Here is a 15,612-nt window from a genome sequence, read left to right as displayed (position 1 = left end):
GTCTTTTTTCTTTCTTTACTTTTTAATATTTAAAGGTGCTTTATTTCTTACCTCCAAGTAGAAGAAAGTGGGGAATGCTAACATGAATTATTATTGAAACCCTGATTTGTTGATAGTGATGCACAAAACCATTCCTAGTTACAGATAATCAGTACAACTTCCAGTGTGAGACATGATGCTTTGAACATTCCTAGGGGTGTTTCATCCATTTACAGCTATATGTCAGATTCTTGAATTTTATTACTTTCTTTCCAAGGCAGAGCAATTTTAACATGATCTTTAGGACTTCTTTTTTAATTTAAATGTATTTTTTCTTGACACTCTCTTAAGTGTTCAAAGTAATTTCTAATTAACCTTGTAATTAACTGTTCTTTTACTTGGGACTTAAAAGAGGCTGTGAGAGTCAAACACCCAACAAAGCACAGCTCGGGTCATATTAATAATGCTCTTAATTTTTAGTATGTTGTTTGAGCAGTTAGATTTTAAACAATAAGACCTCTTTTGGGTTCCCTTTTAACTTCACTGAGCAAGCCTGTAAGATACTTTTGAGGGTACCTGTAGCCTCCTAAAAGTGTTTCTACTTTATTCTACATGTGACAGACCTCTGCTTGAACTCAATTATGTCAAAACATCTCCATAACTATTATCATGCTTCAGCCAGTTGATGGTCATAGCATTGCTTCACAGAATGTGCTAAGTGAAACTAATGAACATAAATTAAGAATAACTGCTGCACACCAGTAAGAAAAAACTGGGTCACTGTGCTCCACGTGAGGTATGCCTGGGTCTTCTTTGAACAGCGGGGTACCCAAAGATGCACTCTACTCAGAAACTGCTCCCCAGTTCTTTCTTCTTCATTTTTGGGTTAGGGGATTTTTTTTGGCATTGGAGGTTTCTTAGAGTGTTGAGTTTCATTGTACGGTTCTGGGAATTGAGCAAAAAGTAACGGCAAATAATAGGAGACAGATATATTAGCATGTATTAATGCATGAATATTTCTTCCTGCTTTTCTATTAAAAAATGAGAAGGGATGTCAGATGTATGACAGAGAGGGCAGCTGGGATGTCAGCAGGAAAGAAGGGGAACACTGCAAATCAGGAACAATAAAGGGAGCAGGATTTCCCTGGCAACACTACATTTCATATGTTGAAACGACAAGTGCTGGCAGGCCTCCAGCTGTACTGCAGCAATGCTGTGACACTGATACTGTTGCAGTGTGTAAATAAAATTGGTTGAAAGTGAAGGAATCTATTGTTAGACAAGGAATATTTAAAAAATGGGAAATGTAAACAAAAGCTTGTCTTTTTCCAAGCACGATGAATTTAACATTGTGACAGGTTGATTCATTAGTACAGAAATGCACCAACATCATTAACCTTATTAACCACAGTCAGGTGGCTTTTGAGTGACTGTGGTAGCATCCTCCAAGAAGCCATTCTCATCTCCTGCCTGCTCTTCCTCACAGTCTGTCCCAGAACAGCTCTTTTCTCTCAGGGGACCACAAGAGCTAAATCCCTTTTTGTAGCTCCAAGGCCCACATCATTCAAAAGGTCAAGGCCAAATTTCTTTTTTCTCCTGACAAGCTCACAGCCTTTGCAATCCTTCTAGTTGCTGAGGGCCTATCTCCATTGCAGTGGGAATTGATACCACCCCGCAGTGGGCATGTCCAAGCTAGCTTTAATCCAAGTGCTTCAGACAGCAGTACTGACAGCAGGGCCCTGGGATTTGAGTTCACTTGCACTCCCTGGGGTCTTACCTGTGAGCGAGATGACTCTGATGCTCAGCCTGTTTCATCCTCACTGCTGTGTGTCCCCAGTTAGCTTGTTAGCGTCCTAATGCTGCTCCTTCGTACGCCATGCCCCTTCTTGCTGGAGCTTGGCCTAACTGCACAGATGGTTTAGCAGGAAGGTTTATTTTCTTTCTTAACACTCTCCAAGCTAAAGTTATTGCCTCTAAAGTAGGATAGCATCTTCACATACAATGTATGTGATTGAAGATGTGTGTATATTTTAAAAAATTTTAATTGTATTCCAGTTAAGAACACTTGTTAAGTAAACCAAGTAGTAAAGACAAGGTAAAGCTGTGCAGCTTGTATGTAAGAATATGTTCACAGATGCAGTATTTGCTCCCCAGTAGACACGAGTAAAGCATCAGAGGAAGAGGCTCTTTATCAAACAGACAGCCTGCCATCCAGTAAGTTGACCAAGCCGTGTCTGATGTTGGAAGTTTTGTCATGTGCCCAAGTACTGCATTGCTGAAATAAACCCAGTTGTTTCAGTGGTGCCGTGTTCACATCATAATTGTGAAATGTAAAATAATTACCTGCTCTTACTATTACAATTTTGCATTTTTCTTGGCTATAGATATAATGATGTGGTTTTTTCCAAGGTGGTCCAAGAGGAAATTGCAATTCCTTCAAGTTTTGTGAAGCTCAGTTATCTCAGTACTCGGACACCGGGGTATAAAACTTTGCTGCGCATTATTTTGACACACACAACCATCCCTTCTGGAATGGCAAAAGTCCATCTGATAGTTGCTGTTGAAGGTCGTCTGCTTCAGAAATGGTTTCCTGCTGCAGCCAATTTGGTGTACACATTCGCCTGGAATAAGACAGATATATATGGACAGAAGGTTTCTGGTCTGGCTGAGGCAATGGGTATGTAGAATCACCTTGATGTAAGCAGAAGCACTCACACACATCAAGCCAGGAAAATATGGCAAATAAATTTTTTTGCTGCTCCTACATTCTTTTAAATCAAATGCCTCTTTAGCTGAAGTCACTGAAGTGACTTGTATGATTTCCTAAGAACATTTATTTTCTTGTTCTTCCAATGTCATCTTTCTAATTTAATCAATTTGAAAATTTCGTTTTCCCTCAGAGAATGGTTATGTACTAACGGCATTATATTCAGCTGTCTCTGTTTTTGAATGTTACTTTGAATATGACCTTTGGTGTGTCATTGTTTCTGTCATTTTTTGGCTGTGACATTTAAAATGTCATTTCCGCTTAGGATTTACAAAATTCTAACTTTTGGGCATCCTTTCTTACTACATTTCATGTCTCCAACAGTTAAAACTAATTGATTTGTTGTTTAAAGATGTTTATCTACAAATCAGCATGTTTCATAGGCTTTGTTCGGCAAGCAGCAAAGGCTATTCTGAGAATTGCTACAGAAATTCTGGCTGTGCAAATACATTTTATTTAGCCAGCATCTTTATTTTCATTAATTTCCTGATTTTTTTAAGGGCTTTCTATTTTGTAATTTAATTTTGATGTTATGTTGCTTAATGGACTAATAGATGCTTTGTATTAGAATTATTTACTTTACAAGCAAAGCTTGGTATTGTGAATCAACCCCATTCGCTTCCATAGCAGTTCTGTGTGCTTTTTATGTCAAGGCAATTATCACCAGCAGCACTGGCAGATCAGGCTATAAGGCAAGAGTAGCAAGGGCAACACAGAGCAGTGCACCCTTGCAAGGAATATGCCTCATTCCATATATGAAACTACTGTTCTGAGGGGCAGCCAGGAGCTTCCTTCAGGATCTGTTGTGTTGTCCATGCAGGGAGAGTGCCTGGAGAGTGGCCTGTGCAGAGCCAAAAGGTGCCTGCCAGGCTCTGCAGCTCCCAGAGCCTCTGGTGTGTGACGCTGTTCCTGTGTGCTCCCAGACAGATGGTCTGGGAGGTGGCTGCGTGGGGAGGCAGTGGGGAAAAGGATTATACCATTTTCCTGGTCATTTCTTCCCTGAGAATGATGCAAGCATAGACAGACATGGATTTCCATGATGGGTTATGAGACCAAAATGTGGAGTATGATTACGTAATGCAGTATGCAAAGGAAAATGTCAGACAAGAAGCTTTTCCCAGAGCTGTGGTCCTACTGTCTCCTTCAACACACACAACAGGGGCTGCTACCTGCAGGGACATTGCCACGTTCTCTCCTTACCCGTGAGCCACCACTCACATTCATTTGATCATGAAATGAGCCAGATCAGGAACAAATTCAGCTGAAAACTGAAGCAACCAAGAAATCAGTGATACATTTTTGGCTTCATTAGTTTCCTGATCTGCTATGAATGCTCATGCAGAAGCTCAGGTCTTCTCATTCCAACTGTAGCTCACACATTGCATTGGCCTAAAAAAATCCAGACTCCACCCTTGGTGCAAGGTCTCCAGAACTGCTGCATCATCTCCCCTGTCTGGATCTGATCTTCCACTTCTGGCTCACATCTGCAAAAGGGGTGGGCAAGTTTTTGCTGGGGTCAGTCAGGTGCTGGCACTGACACCAGGGTTCTGAACACCCCAGGTGTGATGTGTGGCAAGGAGCAGCAGTGCACTTCTAAGCCTCTTGAGATGCAGGAGAGCCTGTGAAGGGGCAGATCCAGCCTCGTCCTGTTGCTGATACCAGTTCCTGTTTGTTTTTGCGGTGAGGGAAGGTATTAAGTTAGTTGTTGGCAGATATTTGTGCAAATCCAGAAATAAAAAAATGCTCCAGCTTGACCTTGAGCACTCCTATGGGTGATCAGGCAGGACCAGGTGGGTCACAGGTGCCACCTGGGGCTTTCCTCAGCACAGCTACGTGTGCCCTGTGTCCAGGGGCTGTCACTTACACATTGGAGAGGGAGCAGTTGACTACCCTGCTCCCACTGCGTCATTTAAGAGTCCTCTAATGATTGTGAAGTCCAGTACATATCCAGACTTTAGAACATTTTAATTCCAATACATAACATCTCATGAAATGATACTGTAGTTAGTTTCCCAAATTAGGAGTAGATGAGTTTAATGTGTTTAAATATGAATAAAGCTTACACAATAGTGCTGGATAACAACTTTTAAATTATTTAATTGGTGCTTAATTTTTTAAATTCTTTTCCATAAAGTTTAGGTTAATTATGCTTCTTTCAAAATAGAAGCAAAAATCTTGATATTTTAAGTGCATTACTAGCATGCTTTGTTAGATTCCAATAAAGCTTTATTTAATTTGACACACTGTAGTTACTCAGAGACCTTTATCTGCATCCATTATATGAATTTTTGTCAAAATAATTTCCTCTGCCAGTATATTACCAATATTTAGTAATGCATTCTGTTCAGTTTTCATTTAAATTAAATTAAATTGGAGCAGATTGAAGTCCTGGAACTCAGGATTATAACCATCTGCTTTTGGTTTTCTAAATACTATAAACATCTATATTTTTCTTCAGGGTTATTGACAGCACTGATCACATAACCAGCTACAGAAAACAAGACTTTCTGAGCATATTTCCACATGCAAATGGTTCGGTTTAAACTTGTTGAAGAAATGTTTGCTGGCATGTGTCCAGTCCCCAAGCTCCTCACAAGAGGCCATTTTCTCAGAGTAACAACTGAGATGACAAAGCAGCATTTTTTTGTTCTGAGTAAAGAAGCATCATGTGGATATTGACACACAAAACCTTGGGGGTAAAGTCTATGTCCCCTTGTAATCTAACACAAGAAAATGATTTCAGTCAAATCCTCGATATATGCTCCTGTGTACCTCCATACAGACTCCTGCAAGGCTCTGCGTCCCACGTAGCAGCACTGAGGGGTCTGCAAGGATGATCCCTCTTGGGGTTGAGCGTAAACCAGCTCTCCAACAGCCCTACCAGGTGCTGTGGTTGAGTACATTTTATTCATTGTTCAAAGAAGATGGATGCAGATAAGTACAAATATCTCAGAGGAGCTTGAAATAGAGGTTACTTTCCTGGTTAATTGTGTCTTTTATTTCTTACCTGTATTTTGGCAACAGCCCTTATACTATAGGTCTGGTACCAATTACCCTTCTCAATAGTGGTATGAAAAGAATTGGGTTTTTGTACAGATGATCAGTAGGTCTTTCGAAATCCATTTTGAGACTGCAGAGACTGTACTTGCTGACTTAATGTCTAAAACTAGTCACTGAAGTTCACATTCATACAGTGAAATCTCAGTCACCTCAAAAAAGTGCTACAAATTAATTGGATCAGAAAGTAACACCCCACAATGAGGGTAAGCTGGCAGAGATTTTAATTTCACTTACATTTTTCAAAACCTGCCCCTAACAAAATACTTCTCAAGTGGCACTGTAATCATCCTGTTGACTTTACCAGTATGATGCTTTGCCTCAGTTACTTGGCATGCAAAATGACTGATAGGAAACTTTCATGGGTGGTACAGCAGGACTTCCAGTTAGATGACTCAGGAGACCCACTTTAAGATCACACAGATACTTCCTTTTGGAGCATAGGTGTCTTTCATGAATATGGGTAAGTTTGCATAGAAGCCTGGTTGTAGATGCACACGAAGTGTGTCCATATGTCTCTCACTGATGAGAGAGGACAAAAAGACAGCCATGCACAGTAACTGTGAGAGCAGGGAACAGTGAACTTGTAGGAAAGGGGGTGATAACCTCTGGAGCTTATTTGGCTGCTCAGAAACATCAGCTGTAGGCAGGGAATACTGACACTATATGGAGTTAGCTCCAGCCCTGGTAAAGATGCTCCAATGGATCCGTGGGCCTGGATTCCAGATGCTCTCAATTGTTATGCCTCCCTCACCCAGCTCTCAGCACGGTCCCTCCCAGCAGTTGATGATCGGTCCTGTGGGTCCCTAACGAGTCACTGAGCCAGGCTGAGGGGCTGCATTTCAGGGTTTTGCTCTTTTCAAGCACGCACAGCTAACCTGGGATTGAACGTGTTAAGCGCATGACTGGACAGAAGATGTTAATGTGTAGGTGGCAAATGTGAGGTTGCTTCACAGGAAAAATCTGCCCTTTATCTTCTCTCTGCATTAACACCTAGAAAATAATGTGTTCGGTTACTGAACCTTTGTGACTCATCCCAGCACAGGTTGTGGCTGTTCTGGAAGTTCCATGGCCTTATTTGGTCTCTCGCCTCAGGGCGGTACCCAGAAGCCTTGCTGGTGTTGGTTGTAAGAGCTCCTGTAACAGAAGAATTGGACAAAGTGGCTGCTGGACCCTCAAACTGAAACCTGTAATGTTGGAAACATACAGTATTTACAGTACTTAAGGAGATGGGATTTTTACAAGTCAGAGTTTAGCTGCAAAAACAGGCTCTTTCTGCTAAAATAGTGAAGCTGTTACTGTAAGGAACAGCTTTCAGTTTGTCATAAAACATTTATCTTAAACACAAATGTTCCCTGTTAGACCTGGTCAAAATATTTTTATTGTATACCATAATGGAATTTAGGTGGTATTAAAACTCTTTATGGTTGAAGTAAAATATACCTAAAGCTGTTACATAGAAAAAGTGAAAAGAAACTATTAAAAATGTTTCATATTTTTTTAATTTTGTATCTTAAAATATTTTTGAAACATTTTTGTTTTGGAAAGATTGAACTATTTCAATATTTCCTAGGTCAAATTATGGAATTTGGTTTAAAAATAATATTCTTCCTTTATGATGAGTTTCACTGAAATCTAGTAGAGATAAACAATTTTTCTTGAAAGGTTGGTATATTAGAGATATCAAAACTTTTGAATTTTTGTTTTGTTTTATGGAAGTACTAAAGGAAAAGGGTTTTAATCAATTTGAGTTCCCCAAGACCCACCATCCTTAGGGTAATTCAAGATTTTTCATTGGGTATTTTGGTAATGTGCAAGCCTGTTAAGATAAATGTGTAATTCTATAAATGTTCAGCTTGTCAATCCATTTCTGCCTAACTATAATTTTTACAGTCAGCAAACAAAACCAATTTGTTTTATCATGGATTCTTTTCTATTTAAGCTCGTTTTCAGGTAATTAGCAGAAATGCAATAAACAATCAAGTCAGGAGTCATTGGAGGAGATTTATAATCTTATGAAATCCACAACTGATATCACAGACAATTTTCTGCTTTGAAGCAGTAGTTACTATAGTTGTAAAAACATACTAATCTCTTAAAACCCTTTTTTCAAAAAAATACCGTTCAACAATAGCAATCAGGCAGAGGAAAATTAGTGGCATCATTACTTAACAGATGAATATCAAAAACTGGAATGAAAAACTGCCTAGCAGTTCACAGAGAAAAAGAGACTGAGAGATCTTTAATTATTTGTTTCCAGTGTCGGTGGGATATGAATATGAAACATGTCCTGATTTTATTCTATGGGAGAAGAGAACAGTAATCCTTCAAGGCTTTGAAATGGATGCTTCAAATCTGGGTGGCTGGTCTATAAACAAACACCATGTATTAAATCCACAAAGTGGTAAGTCCCTCCTTTATTAACTGCCCATGCAGAAGGAGAGTACAAATTTTAAAGGAATTAATTGTTCAGATTTTAAGTGTTACACTTCCTAATGTGTAATCCTCTTTGAATATGCACCCTCATTTATTGAGAGCTGAACTGTAAATGCCATCTGAAAGGATATTTTTAATGTTCTGGCTCCCAGGGTTTAGACATTAATATCACTGACTCTTGTGATTGCAAACACATTGTGGTCGTTTGGATGGGAAAAGGGCAGACTAATTTGGGTTCATTCTCACACAGCTGGTATAGAAGTGGCACATTTCAGGTCAGTCTGTAGTGTGTTATATTCTCAGTGAAGTGTCTACACCCCTAATTCATCCTATGACTGCCATCAGTTCATAGCAACACAGCCCCAGGCAGACAAACCCTGCTTGATCACAGACCAGCACTTCCAAACCCGCGCTGCCAGTCCAGTGTGCAGCAGCTTTTGTGGCTGCCCACTCTGTGGAGAAGCACAGTAAGTCACTCCTCAGTACAAGCAATCCAACACATTTCAAAGCATTAGTAAAAAACCTGTAAATGCTTTTGGTGTCATAACATTAACCCTGCAGAGAGATTCTTCAAGCATGGAGGCATGAATATTTTTTCCCATTGCTTTTATTTTATACCAGGTTTCTTTTCCTCCGTGAACATCTGTGATCGGGAACTAGTGAGACTAAATTACTAAAACAATACTTGTAGATAAATTACGGTAACTATATATGGTTTTCCCAATAAATAGATATCTCATTGTCCAGGAGAAGAGAAACTTGAGGTCAGATTTTAGCACTTACAAGTCAGCGGAGTATTGGATTCAGTAAAGTTCCCTCAATTTGCTCCAGCTGAGAGTCAGTCCAATAGAATCTATTTCTATCTGCAAACTTCTGCTGATGAAGATTCATGCACAGATGTATGGCTCTCAAGTTTTACAAGTTCTGTTGCTGAATGCACAGCTACAGTATAAATATTCCAAATACAAAAGGTCAGATTTAGTTTGTAAATGATCTGGATTTCTGTTTTGATTTAAAATAGTTTGACATTTTAAACAGCAGTTCTTTCATTCCCTGTCTTATTGGTTTGTATAGATTGTCTCTTTTAAATGCCAGCTATTGACATTTAACACAAAGAGAAATCTGACCTAAGTCAGCTGGGCCCCCAACTGTGAGTCCCATAGTCTGCTCCTTAGTGCCAATTTACCACTTGCATAGTTTAATTTCAAGAGTAAATTGCTGGCAGTAACTCCAATTTGTATGACTATCTGATAACTGCAGTGGTTACTACTACAATTCACCCCATAGGCACTAACATGTTCTGAGATTTTGTAGAGTATGCAATTACAATCCAAGCAGGGCTAAGGCATTGCTCTCGTGAGCACAAGGTATGTGGTGACAAATTGCTTCCTTTCCCCCCTCCCCCCGTCTCAGCTGCGTGGCTGAGAATGCCAGAGGGCACTGACCTGTCAGCCTCAAGCCACCTCCTCTCAAATCAGCTGGGCTGCACCCACTACGTGGGTGGGGAATGTGCAGCTTCTACACTTGCTCCTCTTCCTTGCATATTCCCACTGTGCTGGACACGGATCAAGGCTGAAGTCAGGGAAAGCTGCCAAACATCTTTACCCATCACTTTCTGAGGCACAGGAGGGGAAGGGAGGGGAGGGCATAAGCACATCTGAGCTGAAATCCAGGGTCTCTTCTGTTTGCAGTTTGCATGTCAGAGCATCTCCAGTGGGGCAACAAAGCCCAGGCTCAGGGATGTGTCAGAGGTTCCTCAGGACTGTTACAGGCTTTGAGCACCCACACCTGGCTCGTGTACAAGAACTAGAAAAGCAGCTAAGGGCAGATATAAAGAAGCTGGTTCACACCTACCAGAGCAGCCTGTAGGTTCATATTAAAGCAACAAAACCAAATAATGAATTGTGGTAACCCAAAGGATAAAAGTAACAAGTGTGCTGCTGGTCTTACCTAAAAACAAGTGAACTGCACTTCTTTTTCAGATATATAAAATGGGCTTTAGATAAGGACAAGAGTACGATTCAAACCAGAATTATGTATTTCAGACTTACCTCCATGCCACCATGACTGATATGAAAAGTATTGAGTAGCCTTCTTGAGCATGAATATATTAAGATTTTTCACTTTTAATTAAAGCATCTCCTCTGTATGAAGAGCTGCTCTTTTTAGAAGGATGAAACTTTCACGATTTTGAAACACTGCCACTGGATTACGTACAGCCAACAGTATTGGAATATAACATTCTGTACTGCAAATTGCAATTTTATTTTCAAACTAAAACTAGAAGCTCTTTGCTTGATTTACTAGTCCTGAAGAGCTTATATCTGACTTCAGCCACTAAGCCTGGTCTCCCAGCAAGTCTGCTACTGTGCACATTCCTGCTCAGAGCCAGGGCAGATATTCTTCTTTCCCTCCCCATGACGGCTTCTCATTTTAGAGAAGTTACAAAATAAACGGAGTAAAAAGAAATAGATGCAATTTTTCAGACTTGCAGTTCATAGTAAGCTGTGGAGGTACATGTATTGACATGCAGAAACCTTAGCAAGTGAAAACTGTGTTCTACTGCCAGATGTAAGGATTTACAAAAAGAAAGGGGAAAAAAAGGATTCCTGATTCCAGCAGAATTGATGTGAGATAACAAATATTGTTCCAATGTGGCTGTCACTGGAAACTCAGGTTTTTCAAATGTATGCAGTTTTGCATCTGTGTGGCTGTTAGGTTAACAACGGATCACATCCTGTTCTCAGCTCTACTCTACTGCTCTTTTCCCACTTTTTTTTTCCCCACCAGTTTGGATGTTAGATCACTTCTAATTTGTGACATGATTAGAGTTTAATGTTTTCTGGTACAAAGGTTTTTGTCAGTTTGGAAGATCATCAGGGCATTTCTCATAATCAAGAAGAGAACAGATACCATAAATATTAGTTCCTGCATAGAGGTCTTTTAAAGACAACTGTATCTCATGAATACAAATGAATGTGGTATTAACCAATTTTTCAGGGTGTTATCTGAATTAAATTTTTCTTCTGATGGGCAAGTGCATTGATTCCATTTTTATTTATCTGGGGCAAGGAGGAGTAGTTTTAGAGAGACTTTATGCTTTAAGGTAATTTCAACCCCAGTGCAACACAGCATCAACTAAAATTAAAGCAGCAGCTTGGAAGCCTGATATTAAGCACACACATTTATTGACAGTAAAACATATTCTCCAGAGCCCTAATTATTTACTGGTATTTTTAAGAGGATGTTGAAAGATTACCTTAACATCGTAATTTCAGACAAAGCCAGCATCTTCATTTCATAGTATTTTTATCCACTGCATAAGAGAGAATATTGGCATTTATTTTACTGGCATATTTCCAGGATGCTTTTTTCAAAGCTATTATTCAAACAAATCTATGCATTCTATCCTCTGTTGTTCATAAATAATTTTTTAAAAATATAATTCTCTTCAAAATAGCTGTGGTAACATTCAGTAATTTCCAAGGTGAATTTTAGCTTTAGATTTACCTGAAAGTCACAAAAAATAGTTTAAACAAAAGTTGGTAGAGACAATACATAAATACATTTGCTGTACTTTGGGAAAACTCAGACATGTCTCCACATGTACTTCCTGCAGTGTCTAGAATATTCTCATTTCCCAGCATGAGTCCTCCAGAAAGTAAATTCCCTTGTGTTTGTTCCTTTAATAGTGCCAATTTTCTGATGAAGTACTGGGCTTTTCAAGGGAAATAAGAAATTTTGGACTAGGATCTAAAAGAGTACCTATATTTTGTTCAGCAATAGCCAAATTCTTGCGACAACATGTCATTTCAAAGATGCTTCTTAAATATATTACCACATTGTTACTTAAAATAAACACTATAGCTATCAGCTTGAGAAAATACATCTTTGTACTAGTTCTGGTATCACTAAACTGGTAAGTGGGAAGACTTTCAACAATGTATGCTGCAGAGCAGTGCTAGAATACACTGGGAAGATGTTTTAGCCTTTATGGTGGAAGACATGCTGGGAAGACATTCACTTGTGCCTCACAATTGCTCCTTGACTCTTAACTTGGCTTTGCTGCACTTGGCCCCATTTTCATATACCATGAAGGACTCACAGTTAAATTTGAATATCGATTTTGTACTGCCACTCCGTGCTCTTTTGTGAAAAATGCATAGTAGTCTTGCTATTAATCTCCTTTAATTAAATATTCAAACTGCCTAAGAAATTCCTCTGCTACCTAATAAAAATTTATGAATAAAATGAATATTAAAGCAGTAATCCCCAAGAAACCAGATAGCACTGCAATTAGCAGTCAATTTGTTAGAGCATTAACCAACCGTGAGTTCTCCTCGTGATGTTGGCTTTAAAATAGTCACTAGCCACTACTGAACAAAATGGTGACAGTGAAGCTTGGGATGAACAAAATTGGAAAAGATTAGTGGAACCCTGTGATAGTCTTTAAAATATCAAATGTTTGTTGCTATTTTGGTAATCTGGCTGTCTAGAGGATTTCATAATCCTAAACTACAGAATAGTTTAAATGCCATACATTTGGCTTATTTTCTCTCTTTTTTCTTCCCTCCCCTCCCTTTAGGAATTTTGCACAAGGGAAATGGGGAAAACCTGTTCATTTCCCAGCAGCCTCCAGTCATCTCCACTGTGATGGGCAATGGACACCAGAGAAGTGTCTCTTGCTCCAACTGCAATGGACTTGCCCTCAACAGCAAACTCTTTGCCCCAGTTGCACTCGCTTCTGGGCCTGATGGAAGTGTCTATATTGGGGACTTCAATTATGTCAGAAGGATCTTTCCCTCTGGAAATTCAATTGGCATATTAGAATTAAGGTAAAAAAATAATTGACTTTCTCTGATTAATGTGCATAATCCTGGCTGTGATATGCCTGTGAAAACTAGGGTGCACTTTTATCCCTTGGGACTTGAAGAAATAGCCACATGCAGTTGCTTTGTGGCCATGCATGTCATCAACTATCAAACTTACTTACCAGAAAACTTACTTTTAGTCGTCAGTTAAATAGGATGTTTTAAGTGGCCTTTAGAACAGGTCTTGCATAATGAGTTTCTTCAAACTGAAGAATTAATAAAGCTGATTTTTCTTCCTGTGAGGTTTTTCATACATTTTATCCAAAAGTTAAAATATACCACGATGCATATTTTTGAAGAATACTGCATAATTCCACAGCAAACATGCAGAGTATCATGTCAAGTCACAGCACTGGGCCTGTAGACTTACCATGCTTACAATTAATACAATTACACTGTTCCTCATGCAGCAGAGGATGTGGCTCAGTTTAAGCAGACAGGAGCAAACCTGGCACCACAGACCTGCCAGAGGCTGAGCTTGTGCTGCCCTTAACGACTCGCCTGTAATCACCCCAGCTTCCCATTCCCTTTGAGGGACACAGGGGAAGGCAGGGAAGATTTTGGACATTAATACATGAAATTTCTTACTTAACATCCACCTAGCTAACATTTCTGGTGATGATTCTGTGTGCTGATTGTTCAGAATTAACTTGGCAATGTGTGGGCAGTGCAAAGGAAACAGTTTGAGAGAAAGAAATACCAAGTAAGAGGATAAACAATGTTTTGTTGATGGGATACAGCTCTGTAAGCAGTCAGGAAAAGAACACAGTTCTTTCAAGGACTAACATTTCTTGTCTTTTTCTTTCTTTTTAAACCTGAACTGATCTGTCTTTCCAGGAATAGAGACACAAGACACAGGTAAGTAAAATGTAATAACTGATATGTGAACAAGGTTCAAGGAGACAATCTTACAAAAGTCCTGTTAGAAGTCTGGATATAGAGAAACACTCTGAATTTAATAAATATAAATGTTAATAAATACAAATGTTAATCAAATTCACCTTTGTTTATAGTATAGAAGATTTGTTTTGTTCCCATTGAAGGAGTAAAGTCTTCCTCTAAAAATCTTGGTGATCAGTTTGCTGATCACCAAGAAGAGATGGAGAGGTTTAAACCGGAACATTGAGAGTGCATTTCATAGCTGTCATACCCATTTCACATGGTGTTTGACTGATCACAGATATAGCCATCCAAGGAAACTGGAGCTTTAGCAACAAAAAAAATAGTTAAAAAGCTGCAGAAACACACTATACTTTAGTGGGCTGTGCTTTAGAGGTTCCAGGATACCACAAGTTTTAAAATCTGCCAGTTACAGAGTGTGCACGGCAGAGCCCAGAACTGAGGATGCTGTGTCACAGCTCAGTCCTTGCTGCTCCAGCTAAAGACAAAGCAAGTGGCTTTCCCCCTTTCCAGCTGGCATTTTAGCATTGCAATGTAGGGATTTCTTTAAAGGAATGAACATTGCACATTCGGCTTCTGCGACAGATGGCGAGGGAGTTGGTTCCAGCAGTCCAGCTGCAGAAGTGATGTTGCATGCTAGAAAGAGACAGCAAGGCACCCTGTCTCCGTAGAAATAAACTTCTTAGCGATCTAGTACTTAAATGAGATAAATAAACCAGCACTAGTACAATATAAGACAGTAACTTCATGGCATAGTAGGGAGCAGAATGTGGACTGAACTGTGTTTACAGCATGAGAGTATTGGTTGGAATTGCTCATTTTAGCCACAGGACTGCTATTGAATACTATAAATTATTTACCAGATTATGTCACATCTCATAGATTTTACAATTAAAACTTAAAAAGGAAGAATAATTCCTACTTGGTAAGTGGAAGTCTCCATTTTTAACTGAAGGGTTGTTTCCACTTGCTTTAAACTGACTAGTATCTTTGTAAACTACATTTGTCTGTAATGCATTAAGAACATAAATCAGCTTTTACATTTAGAGGTTTCTTTTATGAAGTAGATTTTTTTTAATACCTGTTCACTAGTACTAGTTTCTTGAGATGAGCTTCAACCATAGCTATATCAGGTTATGACGATATTCAAGTACCCCAGCCCTATTAATAACAGTAATAATTGTCACTATTCTGTCCAAGTGAACTTTGTAGAAAATTGGAGGAAATCACTTGAAGTTAATGTAGTCTTTGAGGTGATAGGGGATTACTTGACAGTCTCACTGTGTGCCATTCTCTTGAGGTGCTAAAGGTCATAGTCATGGTGGAAATTTCTAGAATGCTCAAAGAAACATGTAGAAGTAGCAGGTAAAAGATGGCTCCTGACAGTCCATGCAGGAAAAGGCTTCAAAATACTCTACACAACTTCTGGCCTCTGAAAGAGCAGGGGGAAAAGAGTTCTTTTTATGATGTAAAAAGAAAATACTGTGTAATAAGGGAGAGTTTGACAGCCACTGAGCGAAAAACATCACTGATACTATTTTTGACTGTTTACAAACAATTTATCCCATTTGTTTTTCTTGTCATCATAATTTTAATAAGATA

The 15,612-nt window shown here is 39.2% G+C and overlaps 1 protein-coding gene across 7 annotated transcripts in view; it reads left to right on the top strand.

The window, feature by feature from the left end:
* TENM1 (teneurin transmembrane protein 1) overlaps window positions 1–15,612 on the top strand; it is an 834,650-nt gene that overhangs the window by 758,272 nt on the left and 60,766 nt on the right. For all 7 annotated transcript variants that reach the window (XM_048318357.1, XM_048318358.1, XM_048318362.1 and 4 more), the window contains 4 exons: window positions 2,389–2,656; window positions 8,064–8,207; window positions 12,825–13,074; window positions 13,948–13,968. In XM_048318357.1, coding sequence (XP_048174314.1) covers window positions 2,389–2,656; window positions 8,064–8,207; window positions 12,825–13,074; window positions 13,948–13,968 — 683 coding nt within the window. The remainder of the gene's footprint in view (window positions 1–2,388; window positions 2,657–8,063; window positions 8,208–12,824; window positions 13,075–13,947; window positions 13,969–15,612) is intronic.

Source organism: Corvus hawaiiensis, chromosome 14 (genome assembly GCF_020740725.1).
Source record: "Corvus hawaiiensis isolate bCorHaw1 chromosome 14, bCorHaw1.pri.cur, whole genome shotgun sequence".
NCBI lineage: Eukaryota > Metazoa > Chordata > Aves > Passeriformes > Corvidae > Corvus > Corvus hawaiiensis.
This window is presented reverse-complemented; position numbering and strand designations above follow the sequence as displayed.